The sequence below is a fragment of the Anser cygnoides genome, chromosome 16 (assembly GCF_040182565.1).
Source record: "Anser cygnoides isolate HZ-2024a breed goose chromosome 16, Taihu_goose_T2T_genome, whole genome shotgun sequence".
Taxonomy (NCBI): domain Eukaryota; kingdom Metazoa; phylum Chordata; class Aves; order Anseriformes; family Anatidae; genus Anser; species Anser cygnoides.
In genome coordinates, this window is record NC_089888.1 from 1689011 (window position 1) to 1716304 (window position 27294).

Here is a 27294-nt window from a genome sequence, read left to right on the forward strand (position 1 = left end):
TGTAAACCAATAAGAAGTTAATAAACACTGAAATACTACACTCATTTGTGCGTTATGAAGAACTCAAAAACTTTAAGACCATTCTTGCTCACTTAATCCTCCTAACATCTAAGATTAAACAGAAATATGCAATTTATCAAATTTTCGATTCCCATCGTCTTCCTGTTTTCTAACACAAAAATCCTCCTTTTAAAAAGCTTTTTATGCAAACACTGTTGGTCATACCCTAAGATTCTACTAAAAAAACAAAAAATCTGCTCCTGAACCTGAGGGTAAACACTGGAAAACCTCTATTTCCGCCAGAGATAATGAGTTGGCCTGACTGCAGGAAAATAATTCCATGTTGAATTGAAGTTCTCGAAAAAGTTCTATGAGCACTTTCATATACAGTTCGAGGTTCATAAGTCACAACCTTGAAATAGTTGATTCTGCCATAATTTTTAATTAAGAATGGTGAGATGTGACTGGGCGAGCACACGTGCCGATGCTGGACATACGGGTCGCATCGCATCTGTGATGATGCCTGTGACTGGGTTTCCAACACCATCCCTTTTGTCCCGTGAATACATTACAGAAGTCAGTCTTCTGACTGATATTATAATGGCATAAAAATTTGCAGCACAGAAAAGTGAACCAACTTGAAATGTCTTTGAAACTCTTACGGTATGAACAAAACCTTTTAAAACTTGCTGAAATTACTTTCGCTGACTCCTCGCTTTTCTGATTCAGACAAATCCCACCATGCTGCTCCCAAATTACCAGGTAAAACTCATTTTGGTAACAACTTTCTCTTCCCACTCACCTTTCTCCTATCTCGCTTTGCTGATCACTTAAGAGCAAAGTAAATTACGAGGCAATTAACAAGATGACAACTGTAACAAGAACAGCTAACACACTATGAACTAGACACGATGCCGAAGAAGTTGATGGGAACAACCACAAGAAAAATGAATGAGATGCTGACCAAAAAAAAAAAAAGAAAAAAGTACAGTGTATCGCAATGATTACGCATGAAAGGATTCTCAGCTCTGACTACACCCTTCCTAAATGAAGAGTAAGAGCTAAGGCAAGCTGGGAAACTCTGGCTTCCCAGCTGTCAGAAGCCCAGCCTTTGTGCAGCATGGACCTGCATCCCTAAAGCTGTGGCTTCCAGCAGGAATAGGCAGAGCAGCCCTACACCAGCGTAACCCATCCGCTCTCTGCGGGGATGGGGCAGAAGGGAACAGCAGGTCTTTCTCGTCCACCACTCCACAGGAAAACGCCTTGCAAGAAATTCCCCACCGGAGACCTCCAGGCTGCTCCAGTCCACTTTGAGCACAACCATTTTGCATTTTTGTCTCCCTGAGATGCAACTGTATTGAGAGAACTAACTTTTCTGAAGACCTCTAAAGAAACTGCTTTAGTCTCCTTCGTTGTATGCCTTGCACACTGAGGAAAGCAAGGCTACAAGACATGCAACGCTAAAGCTCAAACTGCTGACAAGCTGTGCTTTGCACAGTGCAGCTGGAGAGCACTACACTTAATTATGCTACTTTCATTTAATTGTTACTATAATCTGGTTTTGCATGTAAATATATAGCAAGAGATGTAAATATTTAACTTTTTTAAAAAATAAATGAATTTCATGTAACAAAATATGAATTACAGTAAGATTTCTACCTTCCAGTAACAACCACTCCTGATTTTGTACGTACACCATACCTTACAGTTAGATCTTCTATAAAAATCCTCAAGTTCATAAACGTGGATTCAGCTTGGCTAACGTAACTATATTAAACAAATTAGTCAAAAAAAATTACAGAACTCCAGAAAGCCCCAGCCCTACTTCATTATATTTTTGAGAACTCCTAAGATGCTCAGACGTATCAAGTACTAAGCTATACGAACCTTGTGACAATTTTCAAGCCCAAATGACACACCCTGTTGCACATGTGAACAAGCAGCATGCTTTCCACCCTCTCTTTTAAATGAGACAGAAACACAGATTTCATAAACAACTTACAGTGCTAAGCAACCCTGTGCTTTCACAGCTCATCACGAGCTGAAAAACCCTGAAATGCCTGAATTCTCTAATGGACAGAGCACCAGAGCAGAACACTGAAGACTGAATTCTATTATTAATTCTACTGCTAACACATGCTCACAAGTTTAGGTACGTTATTTTCGTAGGGAATGTAAGAAAAAAATAGAACCATTTCTTTTATAAAGCACTTTGAGATCTACTGATAAATAAAGTTTAAGATACTAAGTGCACCATATTATCATACCAATAAAATATCCAAAGTGCCATTGTACAGACTGACAAAAGTTATCTTTGCAGAAAAATTGCACCATGGCTGCAGTTACACAGTATCCGGAACCAGCACGTTATCGACCTGATCAGTTTTGGGGAATTACTCTTACGTTACACCTGCGGTAAGTTTATTTGCAGCAAGAAAACGAGGAAACAGTTTGCTTTTCCTAGTTTAAAAGAAACATCTAGTATATGCGACAGCAGCTACACCTCCTCAGGCTCCTCATTTTGCTCTACGCTGTCCAAAAGCCCCAGGCCGCCCAGCCGGGCAGAGGCCAGGTAGCACACCTTCACGTGGTTAGTGAGGTTCTTCTGTGTACCAAAGCCCTTGCCACAAAAGAGACACACAAAGGTACGCTCATTCGAGTGCACAGACATGAGATGCCTGTTCAAGTCTGTCTTGTCGCGAAACAGCTTGGCACACTTAGGACACTGCATCTTCTTACAGTTGAAGTGGATCGTCTTCTCGTGCCGATCCATGTTCGACTTCAGCGTGAAGCTCGCGGGGCACTTGGAGCACTGGAAGCGGGCGAGCTGGCCAGCAGGCACCCCGTCGGCGAGGCCAGGCCAGGCGCAGGCAGCCAAGTCGAACGGGAAGATCATGGAGAAAGCGTGCTCGTGGATGTGCTCCTTCAGCTTCTCGGCACACTCAAAAACCCTCCTGCAGAAGCCACAGGTCAGTCTCTTGGAGAGGGCTGAATCTAGGAACAGGCCATCGTTAGTTAAGTCCATGTCTTCGGACCTCAAAAAACATGGATCTAAAACAGAAATACACACACACATGTACAAATCACTGTCTTCTGGCGTAAAATAATGGTAATTAAAAATAAGTACTTTTACTCTCTACTTACCTGTGTCAGAGTTATTAAACTGCCAAAGTGCTAGAAATCCATCGTAAGCGGCCTGCAAACGAAAAGCATACCGAGGTTAAGGCAAGCATTTACAGGAGGGCATCTTCGTAGCAAGTGCTTGGCCTCCCATCTTATCAGTCCCCTCATCCCTTGTTTAAGGGGGGCTTGACAACACTACAAAGCTTTACCTTTACAAAGCTTTCACCTTTACAAAGCTTTGTCAAAGCAGCTAAATTAACCAGACCATATTCTGCAAGACTTGGTGCTTAAAGGCAGTAATCAACATGCCTATTGAAGTCAGTAACTGAGTCACTACTCAGTTTCCAGTGCCCCATAGCATCTGTAGCTCCCACTCAGGCCAGTAAGAGCCAAGGACAGAAGATTTCTAGCAGATAAAAAGGAGCAGAAAATCTTCCCCTAGCCCCACGCAGCTAATCTCTCTGTCCACACAGAAAAGCCCACGCAAAACAAACACGTTCTGCTTGGTTCCCTTTACGCAACGCTCCCTGGCATTGCTAATCCACATTATAAATAAAAGCTGATTTTTTTTTTTTTCCTTCCCTAACCCATTTGCAATATGCCAGCGTGCGGCAGATGGCAACCCTGTGTGATGCAGCCCGGGCAGGTCTGCTGCAGGCCGGGGAGGCGGCTGCCAGCCGATCTCACCAACCCGCTTTGCACTACTGTGACTGCGAAGGAAATTATGTGCTTCCGTCACGTGCTTAATGGGACTAAAGTCTCGCTGAAAAACATGAAAACTGAGAAAAGCTACAGAAAGGTATGGATTTTATGTCAAACTCCTAACTCCTAATAAATACAGTCTGCTTCTAACCTTATCTAGATCGTTACAAGAAACTAAAATTCAAAACACCAGAAATGGGCAGTGGAGAGCTGGGCACTTGGCTACCTTTATGCCATTATTAATATTCTTAAACATTCTTTTCTTTAAAAAAATAAATACAGTCTTTTGAGTGCACGTTCTGTTGAGGTAAGGCTGAAAGGGGAAAATAAGGACTACGCCAGCCCCAACCTCAATGGATTTCTAGTTTTAAAATTACCTTATCTTTTTAAAAAACAGCTAATAGATCAAATAAAAGATAATACAGCCTTTCGAAGTACTCCTAACTGGGGATAGTTCAACTACACAGGTATCTTTGGATTTTTTACCCCACGATCTTACCTGAGTTGAGGAAGGCATCTCTCCTTTTGCCATGGCTTCTGGTGACATGTCACCAGAACAGCAGATCGCAGGGGGGCTCTGAGTGGCAAGGTGTGATGAAGGCAGCGGGGGAGATGGTGCTTCCACTTTGCCATCACATTCGCCCCTTGAACGATTCAAGTTGGTGCCAGGCCCTGGGGAACACAGGAAACGAATCTCACCCACGTGAACTAGCACCAGCTGGTGGTTTTTAAAAAGGCCTTGAAAAGGCAGTGAATGAGCACTCGCAGCTTATCTTCTGGCAGTGGGAGGGAATGCAGCAGTACAGTGATGCCAGGCTTTTTTTTTTTTTTTAAACCCAGCCTCCCCACCCAAAACGTCTCGTCTGCGTGAGATGCATGCGGTGGAGTTATCCCATGGCATGGCCACTAAGGAGTCCGGTGGGAGAAAGGAGCACGGTGTGGCACAAATATCCAGAGCAATCACATTTCTGAAAGACACTTCTTCGAGAAGCACCACTTCAAACGTGTACATATAAATCTTTGAATAACGTACACACGACAAACGTTCTGCTACTCAACTTCCTTGAAAATTTAGCTTCAGATCTCAAGATTTGACCTCGGTGTTTTATTTAACACAGTCTGTTCATCCTTGATCTCAAAGTGCTTTACAAAAGATGAGAAGTATACATATGTATTGCTTTGACTCTGTACCTAGCAAGCACGGACGTTCAAATAGTTGTACAAAGCTATTGAATGCTACCCAACAGTTGTTACATCCTAAAATCCTGCTGTAGTTAAAGGAAAACGTATCATTTGTCTGATGGAAGCAGTCATACCTGCTCACCCGTACTGTACCAATAGCCAAACAGTACATACTATCCCCAAAACTACGTTGACGATCAATGACAAATCCATATAGAAACGGAGACCGTATAATCATGACCGGTGTACATCACAAATAGGTGAACAAACATTAACAAACACCTTGACTGTGTGTTGCAATGATGTATTGAGCCGGTTGGGGTGTTTTTTTTTTGAAAAGCACGCGAGCTAAATCAGAAGCAAATATTGCACAAAAATAAGCAAATTCATAAAAAATAAGCAAATTCATATTTAAAGCAAACTGTGGCCTAAAGTCTTTTTATCTGTAATACAAAAGAGTATGACTAAAATTTTTATGCACATAAAAACCCACACTCTTTAATGCAGCTATGAATAACAAGTCAAAGTTTATACTTTGCCTGAATACAATACACTGCGATCAGGGTCCCAATAAAGCATTCAAGTGAAACTGCACAAAGGTTTTTAAATCCGAACAATCCCAAACCTAACCTTTTGTTTTATTTTTTTTTTAAATCAGCTATCAAAGGAAATTCTCCTCTAGCGCCACAAACTGGATGTTTGATTTGCCTTCCTCTGCTTTGATCGCAGATTGAAATCTTTCACAACTTAGATAACTCTGTTTAAGTGTGATAACAATACTTCAAGTTTTTGTTCTGGTGGGGCTCATCTGTTGCTGTTTTAGTTTAAGGGCAGGGTACCAGAGTGCCAAAACCCCATAAAGGGAAGATAGGGGAAAAAATGGGGGGGGAAGTGAATTTATCAGTATCTCCTGCCAGAAACCATTACCAGGAATATGTCCCCAGGCTGGCCACAGAATTCCTGCCCAGCCATCCACATTTTTCCCTGGGTGTGGAGGTCCCAAACCGAGTCAGACCGTCCCGACTGCGCTGCAGCTGCACACCGGGACTTCAGGCTGCTTACAGGCGGCGCTGGGTTGTGCTTCCCTCAAAAGCAGTGCCCTGGCATGCAGTGAGGTTAGCTGGGGGGGGGCGACTTGATTCATTCCTTATTAGCACCTTTGGAGTTACACAGGTCCCTAAGAAACTGCACACTTCTCAAAGCGCGAGTTAATGAATGAGCAATGAAACAGAGCAAGGAGAAACAAACCCAGTCATCCAAAACGAGCCACAGACACGTACAACACAGCAAAAAGGTACAAATGTGGTTTTTAAAACAATCATTAATATTTATTTGGTTTTGACTAGTGCAAGTAACACAAGAAGACAACCCCACAAAGGCGACCCGTACTTCGCACACAGGAACGCGAGCAGCACCCGAATTCACGTTTTGTCCCGCTCTGGCCAGAACTGTGAGAAACCTTTTTCCCTCCATTAAAATCCAATGAATGCAAATTTTGAAAAGCAATTTAACTTCTAAACCAGAAATTACAAGTGCTTTCCTTCAGTCAGCTTTGCGTATGGAAGATGATGCGCTGGTTTAGCAGCATTTACATGAATACAGTATTCTCTGGCAGCTGGACAGTAAGCTATTGTGGCAAACAAAGGCAAAGGTTATTATATCTCATTTAAAATTACATCCATTCTCCCCTAAATCTTGGTTTACCATGTACAAAATTTTCATGCCAAAGTGAATACCTTTAACTCCCACTTGGGAGAGCTGACCACTGCGTAAAATGTATTCCTTTAACATCTAGCGCGAGGATAAATTATTGGCTCCGATGAACCGCTAACTAAAAATAAAGTATTAGCTGGTCTGCCCAAAAGAAAAGGGCTCTGTGTACCATGTAATCACTTGGACAACACGCTCCATAGGAATTGCTTCTATAAACAGTTTCAGTTGCAATAGGGTAAACAGGAAAAGCCAAAGTTAGACATATAAAGAAGTGTGCAATGTACTGTTCCGAAAATGTGGAAGAGTTGCTCTTTATGGCAGTCAGACTCAATCACCCCAAAATCTGAAAGGCTTCTTTTCTTTTCTTAAATGAGAACACAAGGATGTAAAGTAACCAACTCACTTTCTAGTAAGTATTAAAATCCTCATCCTCTTGATTACACTTGGCAAAAACTTCTGAGAACATTCAACTAAAGCCTTTGAGAGTTTTGTAGATGTGGTGGAACCGCACATAACAATGCCACCAAAGTTCAGTACCATCAGTGAAATAAAACAGACGTTCTTAGACAAAGGAGCGGAGTACAACGGCACTGCTGGCGCTGGAATCGGCGAAGAATAACCTTTAGCAGACAGCCCATAAAAACATGTAAAGATGAGGAAAACTGAACAACAACATTGTCTCATCTGAAAAGAAGACATCCCCAAAAAGAAGCTACGCAGGTTCATTAACTAACAGTACCCAAGAAGACATCAGTGTTACCCGTGAACATCTGATACTTACTTTTTCCTGCAAAAGTTTCTTTAGGTTTCTGACTAGCATGGTAATAAAGTCAATCTTGACCATATGCCATGAGCTTCATGAATTCTCAAAGCCATTCAGCTGCAGGTTATCTGGCAATCCTATCACCGGGATGGCAAGATACTTTGCTCCTCAGTTTTTAAATTAGTTTGAAGCGGTTAACGTTAGAAATACTGTATTTAAGTTTGACTGTATTGCAGTGATGCAGCGATGCTCCTCTAAAAGAAGACAACAACTCCCCACATCCTGTGCTTCCTTTTCCATTAACTGAGTGTTAAGTAATTTCACAGCTCATATATCGTTACAATACATACTGAATTAGGAAAAAAAGAACATGAGGTAAAATGAAAACCTTGGGGTATCCTCTATTAACTTTTATAACAGTATGAACTATGTGGAAGAAAAATTAAAACTTGTAATGTATGTGGTAACTTTGAGATTTATGGCCCCTTTACAATCCTGATGAGCCGTTTCTAAACATGCATAATATACTCTTCTGATCTCTCCACTTCAACTAAGTCTTTTCCTCCAGAAAAGAAAAATAGATGTTAAACCCACTGCTTGAGTCAGTTACTCACTGTATTAGCGCCTAAGAAAACGCAGACAATCTAGAGACAGCAGTTAAGATCCGAAATACATTTTACATTTTTTAAACTCCAGAGATTTATCACTTAAAATTCTTGAGATCGGTAGGTTTCCTTTTCAAATCGGGCAGGTGAGAATTGCCACACACTGTGCTGGTTTTTGTATTTAAAAAAAGGATCTCGTTCGCCGTGTTCCTGCCCTCCCCACCACCCCCTTTTTTTTGGGTACAACCCAGGACTTAAAATGACTCAATATCCTCAAATTGTGTTTGAAGAAAAATGTGAAGAACACCTAACAAAGCAAGCACCAACCTAGGCTGTGTTTTCAGAGCTCCTTATTCTTCTCATCACTTGCTTCGCTGTCATTTTTATGCTGAAAATTCTCATTAAACTTGATGTCCTATTGTATTCAATAATGACCACTTAAAAACAAGCGAGTCATATCAGAACATCTTCTTCAAGTGATTAAAATAAATAGATAGCTGTGATCTGAATAACGTAAAAGAAAAAATACATCCCTTAATTCCCTGCTTCTGTAAAAATTCTCTTAACAAGCCACAGCCACATCGACTTACTGTTGAGAGCTAGACACAAAGTGAGCAGTTTATCTTTTTGTCTTAAGCAATTCTCTTCCAGAAAGATGAGCTAATTAAAGCTTAGCTGAATGAAATCCGAGTAATAGGAAAAAGGCTGGAAAACAGGTACCTCAAATATAGACTGGAGGGCACCTCCCGAGTCACCGCATCCATCAAACGCTTACCCCGACTTCTCAGTCTCTCCGGCTTTATTTCAGACCCAGCTGGACTTCTGCCTATACCATGCCTGTTTGGGAACTCCACTTCTCAGCTGGGTAGGCAATCTGTAGTTTCCAGCCCAAATTTATGGCTGCTTTATACTCATTTGTCTTTAAGCCAAGTGGTCCATCAGCTTTTAAGGAAAATCTAAAATCCTCCAACCAAGGAGATGATGGATGGAGTGCAGTCCCATCATTGTTCCACTTTATCATGACAGAGACAAAACCACTGATTTCATCCGTCATGAATCACAGATTCTAACACACAGTGCATAAATCTCTCTCGCAGCCGTACAGTGATCTGTGCTCCCACCCCACCCCGGTGCCAGCTGAGGGCACTCTTCTCACTGCACGCCGCCTGCTGCAGAGGACCTTTGCTGGATCACCGCAACGAAGGGATTTTCAACACAGCAGCCTAGCTGGAACCTTCTAAATCTGATTTAATTGGAGATCATTCAGTAAGTGAACTACTGTGGGAATAACAAGAATGTTGCATTAGCAATTCCACCCAGACCTATAAGCTGCAGAATAAGACACAAAACCTTTATTTTCTCTCTAAATGTAGACAGATTAAAATAAATAAATATAAATTCTTCTGTTCAGACATGTAAAGGGAAAAGAGGCTCCAAGACTGACATTATGTCGTACAGTTATTTCCCTTTTTCATGCAACCCAGGTGACCATTACAAGTTCTCTTTTTTGCCATTGAGGAAAATAAAAATGTAATAGATATCTTAAGTGAACTTTCATTCTATTTAATTGGTCAATTTTCTCAGTATAAATGAAAATACTATTTTTCTGCTGAAAACGAACACACAGTACTACAACTCACTGCTTGCTCTATACTATGTCACAGAAGATATCCCCATCTTTTGAGAGTATTACTAAAATGCAGCATTAATAATTTTTCTTTCTTTGTGTGCTAGAGAATCCAAGTATTTTACAACAGCAATGAAGAAAATGTGCTGAGAGAGAGGCTGTCCACACAGGCTGGTGCGAATCAGCTGCATCCGACAGATCACCCACGGAGAAACACTCATTTCCATGCACAAGCGTAAGAAAACAATTTAATAGCTGCCTGTTACTTAGAGATCCTGCCAGGAACAGCAGAAAGTAAAGATCGCACCATCTACAACATCATAACTGTTTCTATGAACGTTCAAGTTTCCCCCTTTTCAGTTTCAACATCAGTCAGTTTTGGATTCAAAACATTTGTGGCTACAGAAGGACTCAAACACTTGTATTCCGTTTGTAAATTCCTTTTGCAAACATGTAAACCAGGCGTTTGACACCAAGAGCTACGCGCACACACCACGCGCTTTCCTTCCACAGCTTCAGCAGTTAGCGCTGCTAACTAGTTGTTAGATCCAGCTAACTAAGTTGGATCGGCACCAGAAACACGTTTCCAAATTTCATGGCAAGCGTGACTGAGCAGAACTTACAACCGGATGCAAACACATCGGCAGTACTAAACGAGACAGCGACCTGCGTTTTCTTCTCTCCTCACTAACGACTCCACTTAAAGCACCAGTAAACAAACAAACAAAAAAAATACGAAAACACAAACTTACGAGAGAGAGAGTGCGTGCCTTTGGGTAAGTACTCGAACAGCAGCGAACTGTCCTCTCCCAGCATGTCGGCTTTCAGGGACAGCAAGCTGTTCTTACTCATCAGGGCGGCCCGCAGGTTGGCGACGGTGGCGGCCTGAAGCGCGTCCTCCTTGTCCGGCGTCAGGGGCTGCGACAGGTAGCTGGCCTCGCCGCCCACCAGCGCCTCGTCCACGTTGGCGTAGGGGTCCGAGCGCTCCACTCGGCTGTCGGAGCTGCTGGGCTCCGTCACGGCCACGTCGGCACCTGTGGGAAGAAAGACACCGTCAGAGAGCCACTGATTCCTGAGGCGAGACGTGACAAGGCGTGCGTGCGTGGCGGGCGTGGGTCTGAACTACCGAGAGCCAGCTCATGGCCCGTTTTCGCCTTTCAGATGAGAGCGCCGTTCTCCCCTCTCCTCTTCCAAGAGCCCAAAGATGAACTTGGCCGCCCACAGGCCCCCATGGCCAGGGGACTTCAAGCCTTCTGCCTGCAGCCATCCCCGTCCCCACAGGTACACTAGCGAGTCGCCCCACACGCCACAGAGGTCCCTGTGGGCCCTGTCCCCCTGCCCAGGAGCCCGATGGCACCCAGCCCTGCTAGCCTCCGTCCTTCCTTCATTCCGCTCCCCACGGCGAAGGTTTTGAAAGGGATAAACAGCCTATAACAGAGGAGTGCTAATTAATATAAATTCCAAGGGGTCATTGACTTGAAAAATAAACAGTGATCAGTGGTTTCCAGCTTATATCACAGGGTAGGTTTCACACAGAAGTGAAGCAGTCAACAAAACAAAACACAAAGCCACAAAACAGATCAGCCAGCTGCCTTAGGAGGGCTAGCTACCAAGGAACTGTATAAAGTCACAACGGACTATTAACAAAAACATCAGTTACTAAACCCAAACGAAAACGAAAAGGTTGTAAAAAGGCAAATCCAGGTAAATGGGGCATTCGGGCGCTGTCCCCACAGAGCGCGGTGGTAAGTCCTGTTCCTGCAGAGGGCTGCAGGGCAGCACAGGGCTTACGGGGCAGGAGGAGGAGCAGCGTGCCAATGCTCTGCTCCAGCACCAGGCCAAGACGTCCATTTGCACGGCCTTATTAAAGCACGCCGACGGGGACCCCAGCACAACGCCTTCCTCCCGTAACCTCCGGCACGGCAGGGACCATCGCTCCCATCTGCATTCAGGTGGCAGCGGCCGGGGGACGCAGCGCCTTGCTCAAGGAGCCAGCGGCAGCCCCGGGCACGTCAGATCCTCCCCTGGTCCCGATTCACTTCACTATGCCGCCACTCCCTCTCGCTGTTAACTTTTTCCATCTCCTTTAAAAAGCAGAAAGCCTCAAAGCAAACAACGAGGGAAAAGCAATCTTTAGCAGAGCAATCCTGCGCTCGGGCGGTGTGAGGAGTGCTCAGGGCTGGGGCCTCCGAACGGAGCAACCCCGCACGCTGCCAGAGGTGCTCTCTCTTTAAAGAAATTGTTTTCCTCCTCCATCTGCTGCTGTCTGTACAATAGAACAGATAAAGCGAGATTAACCCCTAGCCAGGCTGAAGAACTCGTTGCTTTGATTTTTATTTATGTATTTAAGGTTAACTGTTGTGTTAACCGTTGGTACACTGTTGCCTCAGGTAACAGGTATATGCATTTTCCCTGGAAGATCACGTAGTTTGTTTTTAAAGCAAACAATTTCCGCATAAAGAGAGGTTACAAGAACTTAAAAATCAACAGCTGTTACAAGAGATGGTGAAAACAGTAAATTCTGCCCCATTAACACGGGAACTTACCAGCCGGCTTTATCAGACACCACGATAACGATAATCCTGCTGTTCCTGTGCTCCTCGCCACCGCAAGCGGCAGAAACCCCTCGGGCCACAAGGGGTGCCCGCCACCAAGGCCCTGCTGCCAAGTCCCTGGGCAGTAACTCACCTGCCGTCTTCTCCCTTCCCTTTCCATGGCCCATTGCAGACGCTGATTGACAGTTGCCAGAGTCTGCTACTGCCTGCCGCACATAAACGCTAATTGCTAAAACACACGCAGATTAATTGTAACCACAACGACACATTAAACGTTCCTCAAAAGCCAAGATTAGAGACAGACAGTGAAATAGAGGCTTTAGAGCGTCGAGTATTTATAGCTAATCAAATACACATTAAGGCAAAATAAATATCCACTTAGTCACGTAAGTACTAAAATACTCTCAGTACACCAAAACCCAAAAATGCACGAAGATCCTCTTCACGGAGCCTCCAAAACCACTTCTCTCTTCTCTCCAGGACACAGCTTCATTTAACGAGATTTAGCCAAAGAACTACACGAATCGGAAGCATCCGTCACTGCCCAGTAATCTAAACTGTTTACTGAAGTTCTTCAGAAGTACGTAAACCAAGCTTTACTAGATGAGCTTCTGTTTTGTAATGACTTAAGACAACGGGTCACGGGCAGCCCCGGATCCCCGGCCGGCTCCTACGCCACGCGCTGTGTGCGCCGCCCCTCTGGTGCAGGGGTTGCGGGAGCCACGAGCAGGAAATCCCGCTCAGTGCAGCAAGTTAAACACGGGATTAGCGCCGCTCCAAAAACTGAGCTCATTAGTCTCCTCAACAATTAATTATTTTGCAGTTATTCTATTACACCAAGGCTACTTTCCAAAACGCGGAAGCCTTAGGAACGCTTTATTAGCTTGTTGACTTGGACAAGCACTTTGCATTCAGTTGCGTTTAGAAACGAAACGCAGGGCCTATTTTTTTTTTTATAGTTTCTGCAATGATGCATCCCTGAAAGTCCGAAAGCAAAGACTGGCCAGGAAATTTCTTATCTGTACACAGAAGCCCGACACAGAGGAGCGCTGAGAGCCTGGCTACCTGCACGGACCACGCATCCCCTCGGCACAACAAACCGAGCGGGCGCCTGCTCCGTGACGGGAGGCAGCGACGTGGCTACAGCGTGAGAAGGGCAAACCCAGACCAGAAATCCCATTCATCGGCAGGCTTGCCACTGCTAACACTTGAAAAAGAAAAGGTTTTATGTCAAAGTCGAATAAGCTCAGATCTTGTCACGAATCCAGGCATCGGGAACCCAAAACAAAGGCAGGAAGCTACCTGCTGCAGGGTATCAGCATCGAGGTTGTCACCGGTAAGAAATACAGCCCTAGGCACTTTTTAGCTCAGACAGCACTATTCAAAGACGAAGCGGCACTACCCGTGCCTGCCAGCTCCTTGGGAAGGGCTATAGCAGAAATGAAGGTGATGCAACTTACCGAAGCATCCAAACAAAACATTAACGCAACGAACTGTTTTTCTACATCTGGGAGAAAAGTGACAGCAAAACCGACAGCAAGAAGCATTGTATCTGGTCCAACAACTGAAAAATACATGTGCTGCCTCAGAAAGACCAAGGAAAAGCTTCTCCACATTAAAGGAGTAACCCATTTGAGTACCTTAATTACTATTTGATGCACAAAGATTTTTTTGCTGTAAGTCTTCTCCCTGCTTCGCTCATTTTCCCTTGTTGCAGCCGACCTCCGCCGTTTACTCGCTGCGGACCCGCTCCTCAGCCAGCTCCCCCTCACCGCTCGTTTCCTGGCTGTAGTGGTTTTACCTTCTCAGCACGTCCCCGGCACCTTCTGCTGTTTCCCAGACTCCCGGTGCTATCCTTCTCTTTTATTATTTGCTTTGCAGTCATCTCTTCTTCCAACTTTTACTCTTGCTCTCTCACGTACATAGATGAATATCTTCTGGAAGTCTGCACTTAGATGTCCAACCCCATTTATCGCATGGAAGAGAGGTGCGAATGAAAGCCATACAAGATCACATCTCCTGCTGGAAGAAGCAGCTCCCCAGGCGCTCAAGCGAGCATTTTGCCAGATTGCTATTCCTAAATATTCTTCTTTTCATCCCCATCTCCAGGTAAGAGGGGATCCCACGAGGCTGCCCTCTCCTCCTTCAGGGCCCCAGCCTCCCGCTGAGCTCCCGGCCCGCTGGCTGCACGGCCCATCGGCCGCCCAGCCGCAAATGCAGCGCTCCGTGAGACGAGGACAGCAGCATTTAGCTTATCGTTCGCAGCCAAAGCCTTCAGCCAGTTTCTCAAAGCTTTCTTTATCACCCTGGCAAACATCAGGAAGCTTTTAGGATGCCTTCCAACCCGTCCTCAGCTCTCCTCGCCGCCAGTGCTTCGTCACGCAGAGCGAGCCCTCCCTCCAGGACCACGCCGTGAGCCGAAGGTTATCGCCGTGTGGCACCTGGGGAACACACCGCAGCCCCACAAGCCGCCCTCCATCCCTCCAACCTCCCCAGACAGCAGCAATTCACAGCACCTCCTGACCATAAAACACACCCTTTACCCATTCTGCACAGCTCACCCGCTTGCACAGCTCCGCTACCTGCTTTGGCAGAGTTAAACCTTTATCAGCATCGTCCCGCTGGCTTCCCCAACATCAGTAACGCCATCTGCTAAACCCAGCCAGCCTCTGGACGCTTGTGTTTTGTGGACACTTGCCAAAGGTAGGGGTAACAGCAACTATCTGGAGCTAATTAAAGAAACACCGGCTAATCTTACATTCCACTAACTCAGAAAGCACACTTTACAATCATGAACAGGCGGACACCCCCACGCCCCCAAAATTATGGCTTTTATTCTTCAGAAGCTGACGCAGTTTACTCAATGAAGAGGTAGAATAATCCACCTATGTATTTATTATCACTGCATTTGGACAACGTATAGGTAACAGACTTTTGCTACTGCTAACAACAAACCAGTTAAGTGATACCTTCCAGCAAGTGCAGCTTAGTATAGCCTCTGAGCTACACGAACCAAACGGTGCACGTGGCTTCTCTGGCCAAGGTCACTGCATGCAACGTTCTAAGCCATCTTCTCTTAAAGTGAAATAAAGGTTGTTCAAGGTGAAACAGCACTCAGAAAAAAAAATACTATGCAAGAATCTTTTATACAGAGTATTTCAGCTACAACAATACAAGTTGTCCAATTCTTTATATTGAGTATGAATACTGCAAATAAATAGTTTGCAAGGGAGAGAACATTCTCTCAATATATAAATTAGGGTGGGAAGATGAAGAGAAGTAAAGACAAGCTTTCACGCACACGAGTCCCACTGTCGGAAGCAGAAAGGCAAGCATCAAGGCAAGCGACTGATGTTACAACTCCAGCGGTGTCAGCAGCGAGCAGCAGTCCTGACTTGTGGCTGTGTGACTGCTGTATTCTTATACGGCTCCATTTTTAAGAATCAGAGAATCACTTAGGTTGGAGGTGACTTCAGGGATGCTTTTAGAGTTCATCCGGTTGCTCATGGCTTTGTACAGTCAAGTTTCGAATATTTGCAGGGAGAGAGACACCACAACTTCTCGGGGACTTTGCTCCATCATATGACCACTCTGTAAAGAATTTCCTCCCTTTATCCCGTGAGAATTTCCCTTCCTGTAACTCACATCCATTTCTTCGTATCCTTTCGCTGTACACATCTGGGCAGGGTCTGGCTCTGGACAACCTCCCATCCCCTTTCTATTCTTCACAGCTAAACCAAGCTGAGCCCCTCCTCGTATGCAGCACCCTCTAGCCCATCCTGTCAGTCTCTGCTGGGCTTGCTCAAGCTCAAACTCCTTCTTGTACTGAGATTACCAACCTGGATCTCATACTCCAGCCGTGGTCTCGCTTCCCTTACGTGCTCTTTGCAACACAGCCCGGGCACATCCAGCCCCCCCCGGGGCCAGGGCACAGCCCCCTGCTCACCACAGTGCATTTTCTGCAGAGCTGCTTTCTCGCTCACTGGCTGCAGTAACAGCCACCAGGGTAGCTCTTTAGGGCCTCCAACACGCTAGCTGGACAACTTCCAGCATGGTGGCAAATTGAACTTTCTTGTATACAACCCGACAAGCAGAAAGGGCAGAGAGATGCGAGGGAAGAGGTACCAACGATACCAACTTCTGCTGCCGCCCCAAATGCTCATTCCTGCAGCCCCCCTCAGTTGCATCCAGCTGTTTGCGTAGTTGTGAAGTGAAACTGAGACAGGAACTAATATATGTTAAAAATAAACTAGGTTATTAAAAAAAAAAAAAGTTTATTTTTAAACCCAGATCAGTTCCCCAATCTGATTCACGACAGGGTTGCACAAACATTGTCACCGGAACAACTGAATAGAGCGTGGGGGTGGAAATAAAGTACCAGGGGAAAGTGGGAGCCACTTCAACTACGCTTTTCTTTCAAGGACAGTGCCCAATTCTGACCTGAACCGAACTGTTTTGGGTGGAACGGGTAAAATCAAAGACAGTTTTCTGAGGTTCTTCTAACTGTTTGTGCGGAGTACCCACACAGATCTCCATGAGTGGATTTCATCTAAAACATCACGTATGATGTTTCTTCTATAAACTTAGGAAGATTCAGCTAGATGTCCTTACGTGCAAAAGGCTTAAAGTAAACCAACGGGAAGGAAAAGCTTTCATTTCCTAGCGTTTTCTCTTGTCAGTAAAGAAAAAAGGGGTACCCAGGTTGATAGACAAAATGACTTCTTTTACCAGCTGCCAAAAACATCCCTGAAGTTTGTATTTTAGATACCCCGTTTCTACGAAAAAGTGTTTCAAAACTTAATATTTGTCAAACAAAACCCAGCATTCTCACACACTGTAGTATTTACACAGAGAATCGAAGCCATGAACTACAGTGGTTTTGATTAGCAACGTTTTTACTAACATGATGGCGTACACATGGATATAATCCGCGGCACATTCAAAGTAAGTTCCAAACCCCAAATTCAGGAGACTATGGATGTTTAGCCGCGACATACACGATCATTACAAACCGCCTTTAGGTTAACAACAGACGCCTTAAGTAGATCGTCGTGGAGCCGAAAATGAAATCTGCTTCGGGCCGCGCTCCCTCACCTTCCTCTTCCTCCAGCTTCGTGCCCTCCTTCAGCTCCTCGACCGTGATACAAACCTGGGACCCGGGACGTTGTCGTGTGTTGTTGGATTTGAGGCACTGAGGAGCACCTCCTGCATAAAGCAGCAGGTTTCGGGTGCTGTTAGCTGCTTCTGGAAGACCTGGGGGAAACCGTGGGGTTCGACGGGCCGGCCCTGTGACCCCCGCAGGCAAACCTTAACCTACAGGTCTTAGCCTACAACCATCAGGGATTCACCGTGTATCAATAGCAATGGAAACTTCCCCCAATACGTCTAGAAGAAATAAAACAAGATGTTTTATTTCTACATGGGTACAACCTGTTTTTATACTGATATTTCCACAGTGGTATACCAAAAGCAGAAGCATCGTTGTTTTCCTCAGAACAATAGGCAGCGTACAAAGGTCAACTGGAAAATTCTCTCTACTCCTCCAGGTATCTGAAATTTATTATTTTTTTTAAATTTTGTTCCTGCAATATTCACTTTTCCTATCACCAAATCAAATTCCGCAGATTTTTTTTTTTTCTGTGGGCTGTGTCAACAAAAGGAGCTCCTGGCCCCAAAGGCAGCTGCTTGGTGTCGCTGTCACCGCCTGCAGGTGACCTCGACTCAACTGTCTGTAGGGCCGCGAGGTCAGCCTGGCCGGTGAACTGACCGAAGCACCAAGACACGACAGAACACCCACCCCCAAAGATGACAGAAATGGTTAAATTGGACGAGTCACTTCTTTTTGAAACTGTTGTAATATTAAAGTGGTCTGAGCAGGAGGGAATGGCCAACGCAGAAATATCTTGAACTACTGTTGTTTCCCCAAAATATGCGGAGAATTGTGCGCTAACTTCACACAGACTATCACTTCAAAACTACTATGCCTGACTGCAAGCTTAACCTCTTTTTTCAAGAGTCAGAACTTAGTACGTCTGATACTATTTTCTGTTGCTCTTCAGTACAGAGAAGTAGTGAAGCGCAGTCTCTGCCTGACAACACAGACTTGAAGAGACAGAAGTACAACACTCAAGTGCCACATTAAACATGAATGGTAGTATCCATGAAATGTCAAAAAAAAAAAAGTAAAATCTGAGATCAATACAGCAAAGTAAGTTTTCGTTTCGTTCTGACACTGCATCCAAACAACGAATTCCTACTGTGTGCGAATGCAAAAGCATCGCTTCAAATGCGAAAGTGAAAGTCCTGAACAGAGATGATTACAAAGTGCTAAAATCCTAAAAGCTTGATTTCTTACTGCTTTCAATTTCAGTAAAGAAACAAGAGTAAAAAAAAAAAAATTTTTTTTTTGGATAAGAGATGTCTATCAAGCTGAGCCTGCATCTATCAAGCTGTGCCTGGCACAAGGCACAAAACATGGGGAGAAGGGCACTGCAGAGAGGGGAAGTGCCTCTGATCTCCAGGGTTAAAGCAGATTAGCAGAGCTGGGGCCGTTACCATAGGGAGGAGGAAGAGGAGGAGGAGGAGGAGGGCGGCTTTGGAGCCTGGGGAAAACGGAATGCAGGGGGGGGAAAGGAAACGGACACAGAGCTTTGAGCTAAAGCTGGGTTAGGGTGGAACCGTTTTAAAGCCAGGGTGTAGCCATGGCTAAGTGTCTGGGTTTAAAAGCAATGATTTTCGTTTCCAGCCTCGAAAATAACCTGACCTAACCCTTTAATAACAGGAACTCAATATAGTTATTCCTGCGAAGACTGCATCCTAATAATTTCATTAGCCTGTTACTGCGGTGATACGGATAACCTGAATTCTTCACGGAGCACCCTCCACGACCCTTCTGCAAAACCCAGCACACGGGCACGGAGGTTTGGTTGCTTTGTTTCTGCATTTTGCTGCAACCAGCAGCTGCTTCCAGAAGGCAAACTGCTGGCTTTACGTGCCGGCAGACGGCACCGAAGACAGTCTGGAAACCTGGGCAGCTCCGTAAGGCAGCGGAATGCAGAACAGGGGCTAAGCTGATTTCGGCACTAAGAAGGAATTCTGGGGGTGGCAGAAATTAGGGCAGAAATCCGTAACCCCTGCAGGCCTGGCTGCGACAGGGAGCCTGGCATCACCGACTGCCACGGCGTACGGCGCGGAATTGCTCCGTGATTACGAACATCATTAAAACCCTCTCAAGAGCAGCAAGGTAGAATATCTTGCACCGTAACTACAACTTCTTGTAAAGCAGGTGGAAAAATGCAGTAACTTTGTTTTCCAAGGTGGCAAGATATTTGGAATTTACTCGTGCTTATCCTCAAAAATACTCAACGCTTCTACAATAATCTGAACATTTTGACTCAAAACACCTATCCAAACTGGAAGGCAATCTTTCCAAAACCGAGCACCAAACAATGATCTAAATAATGAACTAACAGAAGGAACCTATTAAAGTTCAAGCCCATTTTTAAACATATTAATTTGACAACTGAAACGTTAACCACCCTAGTTGTCATTCATTGCTGTAACAATGTATTTGCTTTTGTCCCCCCAAAAAATCTACAACTCACCAATAAAATCTTGTTTTAGGTAAGATCTAAAGGATCTCAAGAAACGTTACGGATGTGAGCGGGGCATTGCTTTCTAATGTCAGTCTGCGAAAGGTAAGAATGGCGAATGCCTGGACAGGAGGGAGTTCAGTTACGTAAGGTTTATCGATCTCTAGCAGAAATAGTAGGGTAGGAAATTGGAAATAAATTCATGCACTGTGCCTCAACGTTCAGCAGGTATTCCCGACACAGACATGGTCTCGTCTAATCTTGCTCCCTCGTCACTTCAGCCGCTCTCAGATGCTACCACGGATGTTCGCTGGGTTGTCCCTTACTACACCAAATGCAAGCTTTTCCTTCTCAGAACTTGTTCTCCATCCTCTGTTGCCCCTTCTTCCTGCTCCTTATTCCTTCTTCTCATACAAATGCTACCGCTCCTTCCCCTTCTCTATCTCCGTTCTGTGTCAGCACACTCCTTCATGCCAAAGAGCTCTGTCCCAGACTGCAAAGCCCCCATCTGTCTGAATTCATATTTTTTCCCTTATGTCTTCATTAACATTCAGTGCTAGCCTGTGCATCTTCTTTCTTCCTCCTTCTAATACCAGCTCTTGAGGACAGCGATTTGATTATTTATAAAGTAACACGTAAAGCCACAACTATTCCGTTTTTGCAAAACAAAAACCTTAAGAGTTCCTTAAACATCCAAATCCTGAATACAAACACTATGTTCAGTTTTTTCCTCCTCTTCTCAATATTTAAGACCTTTATTCCACCACATGGACTAAAACGCTTGCCAAATACCACAATAAAAACAATGCAATTTCCAATGTTTTAAAAATAAATAAATAAAAAGCAAGAAAACGAGGAGACTGGGGTTAAGAAATGGATTTGCAGCAACTTAAGTTTCCTGAACAGTATCTATTGAAACCAGATTTTACTGTGCAGTAGCTGCATCTACAGAAACCACCAAACAGCTGATGATTCCCCAAACGCTGGACTGGCTGCATCTGCTGGCTATACGGCTACGTACACACGGCTTGTCTCTCACATTTGGCAGTCATCACCAAGCAGTTTGCATGCTCTAGTCACCACTGTCCTCTCCTACAGAGGTCTGCCCTTCTCTCTCCAGGAAGAGGCTTGCAAACATACGTACCGCACACCAACCCACAACCAACACCCCAGCTCAAGAAAGTGATTTGGTGGAGTTTTTGTGTTTGTTTTTTTTTGTTTTGGTTTGGGTTTTTTTGTGTTTTTTTTTTTTTTTTAAAGTGTTTGGATCATGAAAAGAATGTGATAAATACACAGATGCTTACAATGCACACAAACCTGTAGCCAGGACTCGAAGCGCAGCGTCATTCTGAATACAGCAAAAGCAAAAATAATTACCCAGTTCTGCTTCGGCTGTCATCACTGCCCCATTAGCATGTCTACACATTTTTGGCAGGCAAACAGCTTCCTGTCTTGTTTGAGTATCCCCTGATGTCCTAAAGCAATAGAAGGAATTCCTGGTCCTCGCTACAGCAGACGTCTTCCACTGATGTTGACAAAAATCTGTGTTTCATCTCTGAAGATGACGTGACAAGATCAGGATTTGAAGATTTGCACGGAAAAGATTAGTTACCCAGCAGCTTGCTGAGAAAAAGATATTTTTTTGGCAAGCATAAATAATTCCATAGGAGACCCCCTACGCATTCAGACAGGTGCTGAGGCCTCACCTGCACCAAGTTGGCTGAGCCCACCTGCACGGGGCTCTTTCTCCTCTCTCCGAAGCTTTCCGAAACGCTTCCGATGTACACGATCCGACCGCTCAGCATCTGGGCTCGCCAACAGCTCCCGCAATCGTAACTCACTCCCAAGGAACCAAGACAGGAAAAAGGGATGGGAAAAAGCTTACGCCACCAGCTGTCTCCAATCTGCGCGGAGAGCCAGTAGCACGACTCACGGCGCTGCAATCAGACTGCGTCATCCAAAAACAAGCCTGAAATTCTCCTCACCAAGAGGGAGGAAACCTGTGCAAAGCAAAAGGTTTTGAAGGGAAATATTGAGGTAACTTGGAACTCTGCAAAGGAGGACACAGTGCAGTCCTGTCCGTCCTTCCCGTGAGGATTACTACTCCGGGCTAACGTAAATCCTGAAGCTCTTCTTGCAGAATACAACAATTTCACTACGTGTCACCAAAGTAAAGGCAAAAGATCCTAAACTATAATGTCTTTATAAATGACTGTTCTGTTTTGAAAATAATTAGCTTCATTTCACAGTCAATTGGCATCAAAAAAAAAAAAAAAGATTGCTTGCAGCTTTCGGGTGCAAACACTCAGAAGACGTGTGGGAGTATTTCCTTAGAAATAAATTCCTGAATCACGACTACTATGCTTGAACTAACGCATTAATAAAACCATCAATAAATTCTTCAAAAGACACCCCCCATGTGACAGGGTTCTCCATTATATGGAGAAGCAAAACCAGCAATATTTTGCTAGCGTAACAGCTCTTGCAGTGAAGATAATCACCCTCTTTGGCGAGAGCCTTTAAAATATCACCCCATCCTGCAGGCAAGGCCCTCAAGATCTACAATCCTGCACGAGCTTCATCCACAAGCGTTAACTGAACAGCAACCCAGGGAAAATGAAGGTGCTCAAGACACGAGACTACTTCAGAATTTCATTAAAACCTTTGGTATTACAACTAATAAATAGCAATAGGTTTCTTTAGAAGCTCTACGAAGGTCCAGAAAAAAAAGGTTAGAATAAAATGCAGACCTGTTATTTTCGCAAGTCTGCGGAGGAAATTCTTCTTGGCTCAGTTATGAAGAAAGTTATTATTTATAAAAGCCCATCCTCGCGTTTACTTTGGAGAACTGCTGTTCCAAGTTAATGCGGCTTGGCGAGGAAGACATACATCTGAATGTTTCGTATAAGGAATGACAGAGCGACATCCTGAACAACCCAAACAGGATGAGAAAGAAAAAGCCTAATGTGCTCTGTGACTCAACAGAGAACCCAAATTACCAAATTGGCAGGAGCGTGAAAAGATGGCCCTCATCAAGCTGCGTGACTGACTGACACCACCCGGCAGAAACCGAAAGCTTAAATCACATTCTCCATCCAGCATCCTGACTTAGTTTGGATTCTTTTGCAAATCTTGTTTGATCGTTCTGTCGCGGAGAAAGAAGATACGCTCTTCGTGACAGACATCAGGAATCTTGCTTCAGTAGCTCCTTCCATGATGCTAGATTACCGTTTATGGGATTACTCCAGGCACTCCTTTTTCTGTTAATCTTTAGTGTAATCAAATCCAAAGCCTTTAAGCATCATCCCACCAGCAACTGGAAGAGAATCACCTGATTTGAAAAGAATTTTACTGTCCTTTTAGTTAAAAAAAGAAAATTTGTGCCTGTTTTAGGCCCCGCTGCACCATGTCATGCGCACAGCCCAACGCACCCTTCTTGAACCAAGAGTTTCCCACTGAAAGAAGCACGACCACAAGGTGAAAACGAGCTGTCAGTTGTTTCGGTCCAATGACCAGTGAGCTTCCTTGAAATACAACGGATTAAGTGTTCCCATGTAACTGCCTTTCCTCAAAGAATCATTGAATTAAGAAGTTGATGCCACAGTTATTTCAAGATACGCCTTCCAAAACGCTGCATGCAAAAAAGGCCAAATGATTACCTGCAGCAGTTTCAGGAGGACACTAACGCTGAAGTTTTAGGATGGGCTCTCCTAAATCAGCTTTGTATCGGGTGAATAGAAGCATTTGCCAACGGTACCCAAACTATCCCATAATCAGGGCTTTCAGACTTCGCAAGCAGCATCTTAAAATAACCGATTAGATCAGAAAAGTTAATGAGTTTCAAAGAACAGAGTTCTAGGTAACTTTTTTTCCTCTCAGCATATTCATGAAGGAACATTCAGCCATTTCCTCAGAGGGCACCTTTTCATCTCGGCCACGAACATACGGCTAGGGACACTTCTACATGAGGGGAGGAACAAAAAGCCCAGACCATGAAGTTTGTTTTAAAGAACAAAGCCTGACACTACCCAATTCAAAGACAACTTTAAGCTGAAACGTAAGGAGCGCTCAACCACATCCCAAAAACTCACTACAAAATGCATTCTCTTTTACGCAAGAGAATCAACGTTTCTTCTTCGTGTGTTGGAGCTAAGTTTGCGGTACCCCCCGACTCCTCCTGACCTCCATCAGGAAAGGGAAGCACCTGGGGCACCCCTACGTAACCCAAGCAGAACCCTGCAGCTTCACAGCTGGAGGGCGAGCACTTCGCAAGAGGGTTGCTTCCACCTGCTGGAGATGGGAAACATTAATGCGAGACCAAAAGACCCCACTGCTTGTGGAGAGAGACCGATGGTCTGGGGCAGCAGGGATGCTTCTCTTCTTCTCTGTGCACTGGAAGAGAAGCGACCCCACCTGCGCGGCCCACCGTGACCTCACAAAACCACACACCTAGGGACACAAGCACACAAGGCTCGCTGCTCCCAACCTCCAAGTGCAAACTAAAACTGAACGTGCACGGATCTGAGATCCACCTACATCACACCCCGTAAGTCTCCCCCCCAAAATCAGGGAAATCAACCCGAGCCACACACAAGGCTCCCCCTGCACCGCAGGGGTGTCGGAGCACCACAAGCGCTGCTGTTCAGTTCTTCTTTTTGCTCTGCTAGGAGCGGTGGAATACGAAAACACCTCACCCAGCCTCCACCATTCATTAGGAACACCTCTTTTATTGGGAACTGTGTTTAAGACAAGATTTGCAATAAATAACGTGATTGCATCTGCCGCACTGAGTCGACACCAGAAGCCATCTTCTCATCTGCAAGCAGTTGTAAAGAAAAGGGCCACCTCTACTTAATTCCTTAACACTTAGGAATTAAGAGATGTAGCCACCATTCAGCCTCCCGTAATACAATCTCTTACATTTGGCACTCTTTTCAAAAGCATAAAGACCTTCTATTTATAGGCAGTTGGCTAAGATCAGTGCTGCATTTCTGCCTCTGTAGTCACTGCAACACGTGTGGTTTGCCTCATATACCTGTCCAAAACCCGCACACCTCGTAGACAGCACAAGCGTTTGAGTTGTTTTTATGGGATGTTATGAAAAACGTGTGCCAATAGCATCCTAAGCAGCCCATGGTGAGTCTTCACTCAAAGCAATTCTAGAGCACAAGCACTGTAAAGCCAAGATTCATCATAAATCACTATTATCTTAAGTTATCTCACATTTTTTCTTCTAACTGAAGTTGTTTAGATTTTATCATCAGCCAATTAGAATAATTACACGCAAGCCGACTGCAGTAGATAACTGTAAAATGTAATGCATCTAAAGATATTTGTCGAGTTACCCATCCATTTAAATACCAATGAAAGCCACATTTAAACGTCAGTCTGCAAGCAACTTAAACATCCTTTTTCAGCCCATAAAGACTCCTCAGACTTTCAGTATTGCTTATACACTTATTTCATCTGAATCTGACAACAGAATCTCACACACCCTTCTCCTGGCTGGCTCGGATTCTGGTATGCAATGAAGGAGGCTAACTCACATCAGACTAAATTCTTCAAGTCAGCCTGAGGGAGTACCACACCACGCTCTCTTCAAGTCCTTAGGAAAAAAAAATACACACCAAACCCCCCTACATCACCAGCGTTCCTGGATCTATTTATTGCACATGATTAGTGAATCAAAAAGCACAGTCATCTTCATTTGGAGACAAAAATAACTACCAAAGGTTCAGAAGAAGTCAAGAAAACATTTTCCTCCCTGGCTATAATTTTTTAAAAAGCAGCCACTCAGACTACAAATAATCACACATCAAAATACATTTTTAAGCTTTGGAAATACCTCAAAAAACAGTATCCTGAAAGTTACCAGCCACCTGTCCTGCTACTACAGCAACAAGCTCTGGTGGCTTCCCTACACATCAGAGTGACACCTGAGTATCAAAGAGTACTGAAACTCGTGCCATTAAGACTCACTAAATCACACCTCCGTGCGGCTAATTACAACATCAATATATCTGCAAGGAAAATTCCTCAACGTCGACATGAAGTGATGAGCTTTACAGACCTGCCAAAATAAATTCTACCCTTCCATCTCATTAATTCCCATGATTACAATGGGGTTCTTGGGGCGATGTAGGCCGATCTACGTTCAAGACCAAAAAAGAATTACCACCTCCTTTCACAGAAGGACCAGCACTGCTGCAACACGGGCTCCCAGCTGAGCTGCACAGCGCGCGGTGCCTGAGAATTGCTGGCAACGCAGGTTTCTGCATTTCTCACACTCCGATAAGCTAATATATCTCAGAGACTGATAAGATCATACCATAAACAGATATAATTAACTCGACATTTCCCATGTCAGCAACGGAAGCGGAAGAATGACTTACTTGGGTCTCGACTGCTGTACGGCCATCCTGAGGCAGGTAAAAAAGACGGCATTGGGGAACTCGCCCTGCTGTCATCCTCCACTTGCTGCGTAATGTGACGCACAGTTTCTTTATTTTTCCTGTTCTTTCTGCGCCCAGTGGGCTGCCAGCCATCCCCTACTCCTTGTTCCGAGAAAGTGTTCTGTATTGCACTATCCTTGGCAGAATGGAGTTCGCTCCCTCCGTAATGTGACGGCGAAACCTGTTCCTCTTTGATACGTAAAGACCCATAGCCCATGTCACTAGACCAAAGGGACTGGGATGAAATGTCTTCATGGCTGTCTGTTTTTGGTTCTTGATCCTCTTTTCCGTAACTACTCCCTCCTTCGTGGCAGCTGGCGATAGCTGAGTCTCCAGAAGAGTTGGCTGGACTCGTTCGTCGGGCTAACCAGGGCGATATACTCCTGCCAGCCGCCACCGCCGAAATCAAAGCATCCGTGCTGCTGCTGGAAGGGGCTCCGAGTTCGTAATCGATGAGGTCGTCCGAGGCATCGGACTTTATGCTTATGTCAAGAGCTGCTTTGATGAAGTTGTGACAGGCTTGTACGATATCCGTCATCTGCAGATAGCTGGCAGCTGACATCACCTCGATGACGTTCCTGCTGGTCAGCGCGAGGTGTGCCGAGTACATGAAGTCAATGATTGCTTTAAAGCCCTGTGCAGTTACAATGTCTAAGTGGGTGACCGTGGCCTGGTCGGAGGTTTTCTGTACCTGGCAGTACAGCGTTTTGAAGTAGCGACTACTCCCGAGCAGAACGTTTTTGTGAGCCTTAAATATCTTCCCCTCCACTATAATGCAAACATCACAGAGGATGCCGTGCTGTCTCTGCTCATTGAGCTCACGAAGCAGATGCCGGTAGTGGGAAGCAATCTCCATATCTTCCTTTCGGTTATTCATTTGGAAATCTTTGTGTTTCCTCTTCCACAAGTCCTGTATGGGGAAGGAAACGACTGTATTACAACACCCGAAACAAACTCACAGACTTGCTTTTCTAAGACTC

At 44.7% G+C, this 27294-nt stretch overlaps 1 protein-coding gene across 6 annotated transcripts in view; it reads right to left on the reverse strand.

Annotated features, from left to right (window-relative positions):
• Window positions 1-27294, reverse strand: part of ZBTB46 (zinc finger and BTB domain containing 46) — a 56884-nt gene that overhangs the window by 12634 nt on the left and 16956 nt on the right. For 4 of the 6 annotated variants that reach the window (XR_010825371.1, XM_066978420.1, XM_066978418.1 and 1 more), the window contains 5 exons: window positions 26255-27224; window positions 10468-10749; window positions 4325-4497; window positions 3145-3196; window positions 2740-3051 (listed from right to left, as the gene is read on the reverse strand). Coding sequence is in view for 5 of the 6 variants with exons in the window: in XM_066978420.1 (XP_066834521.1) it covers window positions 2740-3051; window positions 3145-3196; window positions 4325-4497; window positions 10468-10749; window positions 26255-27224 (1789 nt within the window). In the remaining variant the exon portion in view is untranslated. The remainder of the gene's footprint in view (window positions 1-2739; window positions 3052-3144; window positions 3197-4324; window positions 4498-10467; window positions 10750-26254; window positions 27225-27294) is intronic. The other 2 variants (XM_066978421.1, XM_066978423.1) reach the window with 2 other exon arrangements.